General features: G+C 33.0%; 1 protein-coding gene across 1 annotated transcript; it reads left to right on the forward strand.

Moving 5' to 3' along the window:
- Positions 1–23: 23 nt before the first annotated feature.
- On the forward strand, positions 24–4961 carry LOC115426479 (arrestin domain-containing protein 3-like). Its single transcript, XM_030144619.1, has 6 exons — positions 24–378; positions 495–555; positions 641–788; positions 894–990; positions 2698–2954; positions 4503–4961. The coding sequence occupies exons 1-6, from the start codon at positions 120–122 to the stop codon at positions 4740–4742; spliced, it is 1062 nt and encodes a 353-aa protein (XP_030000479.1). The 5' UTR covers positions 24–119; the 3' UTR covers positions 4743–4961.
- The last annotated feature ends 2088 nt before the right edge of the window (positions 4962–7049 follow it).

The following is a 7049-nucleotide window of genomic DNA, read 5'->3' on the forward strand; positions in this document are numbered from 1 at the left end:
TTAACAGCATTTCTGTCTATGTTTTCATAAAAGCATTTGCATTCACAGGCAACATTCACAAAGCCGTGGTTCCTTTTTGGTTTTACAATTTATCTTCTGTATTCATTTTAATTTGGAAGATGACCATCAAGAATTTCTCTATTGAATATGACTCCATCAACAGCAGGAACATCTTTACAAATGGAGATACTATCAATGGAAGAATCATCGTGGAGGTTTCAAAGGAGATTAAAGTCCAGTCGCTAGTTTTCATTGCAAAAGGAAGAGCTAATGTGTGTTGGCATGAGCAGCATGGGCAACACGTACATGTCGTGTACAGATCTAAAGAAAACTACTATGATGTCAAACAGCACATCTTGAGAGAAACAAGACAAGATGGTAATAGTGAATAAATTCATATTTGGATATTTTAAACATAGTTATTTGTAGATAAATGTGAATATATGGGAGCATGAAGTAAAATGTTATATTACTGATATGGTGTTCTTTCCTAGGTACTGAAGTTATTGGCAGAGGAAGACATGTTTTTCCTTTTTCCTTCAAGATTCCTGACAGGTGTTGATCTCTATGACGTAACTCATCTTAGGCTGATGTTTACTTCTCTTCACAGCTATAACATTTTATTTTGTTGTGTTTCCAGGAAAATGCCATCAACTTTTAAGGCCAGCATTGGAAAAATTGTCCATAAAATAAAGGCGGAGCTGAAACAGTCCATGAGGTTGACACAAAAAGCCAAAACACACTTTACATTTGTGTCCAAAGCTGATATGGACACACCCGGACTCATGGTGAGACATTTCTATTAACAAACTGCAAGTATTTAACTGCAAAATATGGCAAAATGTTACATAAGTGGAGGAGACACTTGTCTGACCATATTTTTTTGTCTCTAGGAACCTCAGTTTGGTTCTAAGGATAAGACGGTCAGTGCTTTTGGATCTGGGACGATTGCGATTGATTTTCACACCAGGCGAATGGGATACTACCAAGGTTAATAGTATCTGTTTAATAGTATGCATTCTTAATTTCTACTCTTCCAGATGTGTTTCCGTTCACTTTGACCACAGATGCAAATGGTTTTCTCCTTTATTTTCAAGAGCAATAGATTTTGATCGTAAATATCAAACGGTACACTCAGTGCTTTGTAACTTTAAGTTTTAATCCACTCTTCTGTTTTTACATCCGTCACTGCTTCACAAATATTAGCTAATCTACTGGATGATTCCAGATGAAAAATTCATCTATAAAACATGTGACATAAGCCCATTTTTACTGCACCTGGCCATTGTCAGAGTGTCATATGAGCTGTGTGTACCTTTTAAGCCGGAAAACATCTGTGATCTGTGTAACAAGATGACTGGTGCAGATTGTGACAGGAAAATGAGGTTAAAAATAGGTCGTAAACGGGTGTGAGAGATTAACTAATACATTCAGCAAACAATTGAATGGCTAAAGGGGATGTCTTCATTTCCCTTAATAGTGTTTAATATGCAGATCAAACCTTTCTATTTTGAGTAAAATGGTGATATAGCTGTTATATTCTAAGAGGTTTGATGTTTTGTATTGTAGTTTAGTATAATTCTAGATATACCTCAGTTCAAGTTTTACCATCAAATATAAAAATTAACCCATAAAGACCCAGTGCTACTTTTGTGGCAGTTTCCAAATAATATTTTCTCTATATTTAACATTTCTTAACTGATTCAACACCATTTATCCAATCCAATCCAATCCAATCCAACTTTATTTGTAAAGCACTTTAAAACAACCACAGTGGACCCAAATGCTGTACAGAAGAAATTAAAAAAAAAAAAAAAATAGAATGAAATACAGGAATAGACTAAAAGACATAAAACAACTGTACAAAAAAACAACAACAACAACCCAGTGCTGTACAGAAGAATAAATAAAACCAAAATAAAAAAATGAAGTTCAAGAATAGAATAAAAAGACATAAAAAGCTGTACAATTAAGAACAATGTATTTCAATTTATTATAAAAATAATCTTCCATGTTTCGCATTTTTCCAGTGAAAATCCGGGATTTTTCAGTATTTAATTTACGGATTACATACTTGTTCATAAAAGCTCAGATTAAAGTTAAGGGTTATTGTATCAAAAACAGAGAAAACTGAGGAAAAAGTGACTTCTTCAGTAAGATCTATCATTAACTGAACATAATCCAAGTGTCTCCATCCACTGTCATTGATCCAACTCCATGGGTTTTACTGGTGAATCAATGTTGCAGAAGATGACAGTGTTTCCATGGTAACTACGCAGCCTCTGAACGTCTAAATGGGTCATTTCTGATAACCATGAAAAGATGACAAACTGCATTTTACACCAGTTATTTACATGTATAATAGGATTAGTGGATCAGCAGGTATTAAACAGTTTAGATCAGTAGATGCTTTTGGTCAGTGGTGGATGTTTGAGTCTTTATGGGTTAACTAGAGGAATAATTAATCTCATTTATTTCAGTGAAAACTCCATTCTAGTTGAGTTCATGATTCCCTGCTTCTTTCTTCTCTTAGTCACACACATAATAACCTGTTCTTGATAATAATCTGAAACTCTTGTCTGTTTGCTTCCCGGTTGTCAGACTAGTTTTGAGGCAAAAAAAAACACATATTGTTATCATTGATAGAGTGGATTTGCAGTGGATTAGGAGTGACATGATCATTCTTCTGTTCTACAGGTGAGGCGTTCGAAGTCACAGCCGACATCAAGAACAACTCGTCTCGTTCAGTGAAGCCCAAGTTCGTACTGTACGAGAAGAAGAGTTTCCTTGCCCAGGGCCGCAGGAGGCTTTACACAAATACAATCCTGAAGGACAAGTGTGATCCTGTGGCTTCCGGTAGCCACCAGACTGTGAAGAAGGTGATCACTATACCTCCAGAATTACCTCCCTCCATCTTGAACTGTGCCATCATCAAGCTGGAGTACAGACTAAAGGTAATAATAAACCACTTACAGTTCTAAGATGAGTTGTTTGGTTCGTATTCTCTTTATTTTATTTATACTGATGTGGATGTCAAACATATGGCCCATGGGCCGCCAAAGGGTCCAATGTGTGAATTGAAAAAAATCACATTAGTTAGTTAAGTATTTTGAGGGCATAAAATCATCAGATAACACAGAACAAAATTTTCGGTGCTCAAAAAGGAGTGGGAAGAAGTATAACTTATAGACTCCACCCTCTTTTTACAAACTAATAATTAAATTGATTCAGTTTCCTTTGCTTTGTTCACATACTTTTTATTTATTTATTTACATTTTTACAACACAAAACATCCATATAAACTATTTACCATATTTTTTTTGTCATTGAAGATATTAACAGTCAGTGGAGTCAAAATCATTTTAGTTCTGGGGCCACATTCAGACCAATTCAATCTCAAGTGGCTTTGATCAATAAAATAATAAAATAATAAACTATCAGTAATGACAACTCCAAATTTTTGTCTTTGTTTTGGTGTGAAAAAGTAAAATTATTATCCCCTAGTTTGTTTTAATTACCTACCTTAATCTCATTTATTTTATTGCAAATTCAGCAGTGGTCATTTGTGTTCTATGTCAGTGTTTTGTTTTATTCTGTCTTTTCTTTCAATGGTGGGTGGGAAGGGATAATGGCTTATTATAGTTCATTTATAGAAGCCATTTATGGTTAGATTAAAATTGTTGCTCTCAAAATACATTGTATAAAGACAACTATCTATTACCTTCAACTAGAACACTTGGAAATATTGTACATGTTAGATATTACCGTGTGTGTATGAAAATCCAATAAAAAGATTTATTAAAAAAAAGAAGAAAAAGTAAAATTACATGAAATTGTTTACATTTACAAACTCTTTTCACAAAAAATGTCAATAACCGGCATAATATGAACAACCTGAAATTTATCTAGAGAAATAAATGTAATTTTGACAATATTATGTCTGTTATTAAATGTTTTGTGTCTTTGTAGATCCACTGTGATCTGTAATTTGTAATGCACATGTGTAAATGATAAGCTGAGACAAAACATTGTGATAATAATATTTTTCTTTAAAAATTTCAGGTTTTTCAAGTTATTCATATTTTTTAAAGGACAGTTTGTAAATGCAAACATTTTCATCCTGTAATTTTACTTAAAAAAAAAAAAAGAAAGATAAAATAAAAAGAAAAGTTTAAAGTTGACATTATTAAAAGGTTATTATCTTATAATTTCACTGGTCCGGTTCACCCCTTTGACACCCTGCTGTAGGTTTTATATGTTTCTATGGTTTATTAACTTTTATTTTGTTACAATACTCTTTTAAAGTAACTGAAAAATCAGTTCAAGGTAAAACAGCGGGACAACTTGCCCTCATTTTGTGCTGCAAAAATAAGCCTGAAAGGACCTCTAGTGACAAAGCAATGTCATAAGACCCAGCTCCCAACTTAAAAGCATGACTTTGAGTGTAAAAACGTTCCATTTTATCAACTTTTTTTTTTCTTTTTTTTTCTTTTCTATAACAGCTCTACCTGGATATCAAGATGGCTACAGACCCAGAGATCAAGTTCCCAGTCGTGGTCCTACCTGTCTTTCAGGATCCAGACATGAGAAAAAAACCTGCTTCTGAAGAATTTGGAGCTTTTGGATACGTACAGCAACCAGGCTGGAGCGCAATGGCATACCCACCACCTGCACCCCCACATTCAGAGTCCCCTCCTCCTTATGGAGCGTGTGCAGATTACCCATCCTACAACAAATTTTAGAAATATGGAGCTTAGATGTAAACACCTGCATCAGAACAAGGAAAGACAGATAAACCCTCACATTTGATTCTTCAGAGAATATTAACCGTCCACCCATTATTCAAACTATTTAACCCTTTAAACCCTAAGCCTATAATGGTTCATCTGGACTTTTTTTTTTTTGTATTTTGACTATGAAAAGGTTAGAAAACATGTTGTGAGTGAGTCCTTTTGCCCATTTTTTCAAAGCACTTAGAACTTTCAAACTCTAGCAGTCATTTACAATTAACTGCATACTATAATTCTGCTAAAATGACTTCTTCTCCTACTTCTAGTACAGGTGTGAGTGGAATTACCGTAATGACCCAATAAAGCCTATAATGTGCAACATCTCAGGTTTCAGAAATCATTGGAATTTTTCCAATTGCACAAAAAGTGAAAGAGTTACAGCCATCCAAAATACATATCAGTGGTGACACGTCAGGTTTTAAAGAGTTAAACTATGTAAATAAATGTGTAACTTGTTTTGCCAAAAAAGAAAACACATTAGGCCAAAAATGTCTTCACAACTTGTTTTTTTAAATTGTTGTATGTCGTATTGTTTTATATTGAAGTGTTAAAGTGATGATAGTTTTACAATGTTGTTCACTTGACAGTTTTGCCATTAAACATATTGCATTGACATTAAATTGTGAAATGGTTGAAGTAACTATATTAAAGAAGTATTTTGTGGCAACTACCAAATGAATTTCTGTCAACATGAGTCATTTATTGTAGTATTATTCTTTTCATTTTGCATTTTTGAGTGAAAATAAGGTATTCTTTTTAGATGTTCATAAAAGGTCAGAGTAAATTCAAAGATTATTATATCTAAACAAAGAAACATGTGACCTTTTCTGCTAAATACATCATTAGCTGAGCAAAATAACAATTAACCACTGTCATTTGTTTAACTCCATGGGTTTTACTGGTGAATCAATGTTGCAGAAGATGATTGTGATTCCATGTTCACTACGGAGCCTCTCAACATCCACATGGATCATATCTGATGACAATGGAAAGCTGAGAAACAACATTTTACCTGAATTATTTAAATGTGTCGGTAGAATTAGTGGCTCTGAAATTTTAGATCAGTAAATGCTTTTGGTCACCAGCTGCTGTTTAGCTCTTTGAAGATTAGATAAACAAAATATTTGAATATCTGGCATCAAAGCTCTGTTATATTTATGATATCTTATTTAACTCACCATTATTCCATCACATCATTCACCTCCTTCACCTGACTGAATGTACTGCATGTTATGGCAAATATTGCGAAAGCAGAGTGTGTGACGGCCATAAACCTTGATTATAATGTAATGATAAGACATTAATGATGTAAAACAACTTGCGTCATCCCCTTACACCTGTCATTCAAAGTTTTCCACTTCTTTATGATATTATATATGCCTGGTTTATACATTAAAAGCTAAAATATGCACAAATACTCTGTTGCTTTACTTACTTGAGTATTTATTTTTTACATTTTGCTACACATATCTATACTTTCTTCTTCGTACATTTTCAAAATATGCTGCATGCTCTTGACTGGAGCTATTTTTATTTTTCAGTTGTGAAAAACAACAACAACAACAACAACAACAATAACAACAACAACAACAACAACAACAACAAATAAATAAATGGCAATTCCACCCACCCCTAATGACTTGGGCAATCACACATTAATCTTTTGGCATCTCCACGGGTGCAAGTGAAAAGTAAAAGTAATGTTTGAGAGTATTGCAATAGTTTGTTTTTTTGTTTTTGCTGTAGAAAGGGACGAAATTAAATATGCTTGTCAGATGTTTTTCATTTTCAGATGCATCAATAACAATGGAAGTTTATTAAGAATTTTTTTATAATAATAAATAGTAATATCTGTGTATAACAGTATACATTTCTTTTTTTTTTTTTGTCTTATGTTGAAAATTGGCTTTGGGTATTTGCGTTTGTTGGTGGTTGTATTGTGTGTTTTTATATGTCCAAATTAAAACATTCATTCATTCATTCATTTATGTGACATAACCGTTTTCTTTGTCAATGGATTATGCCAGTGGTTCCCAACCTTTTTTTGGTTCGTGACACCATTTTAACATCACAAATTTCTGGCAACCCCAGACATTCAAAACAGAGACATTTTTTTTTGGCTAAAATTTAATTGTTTTTTATTATGTAATAGTTTGCTGTACTATGTTGCAAATAAACTTTAATTTTAGACAACATTTAGACTATATAATGTAAATTTTTATTATTAAGTTTTAATTTTAAATTTTTTAAAAATAAATT

This window comes from Sphaeramia orbicularis, chromosome 9 (genome assembly GCF_902148855.1).
Source record: "Sphaeramia orbicularis chromosome 9, fSphaOr1.1, whole genome shotgun sequence".
Classification (NCBI taxonomy): Eukaryota; Metazoa; Chordata; class Actinopteri; order Kurtiformes; family Apogonidae; genus Sphaeramia; species Sphaeramia orbicularis.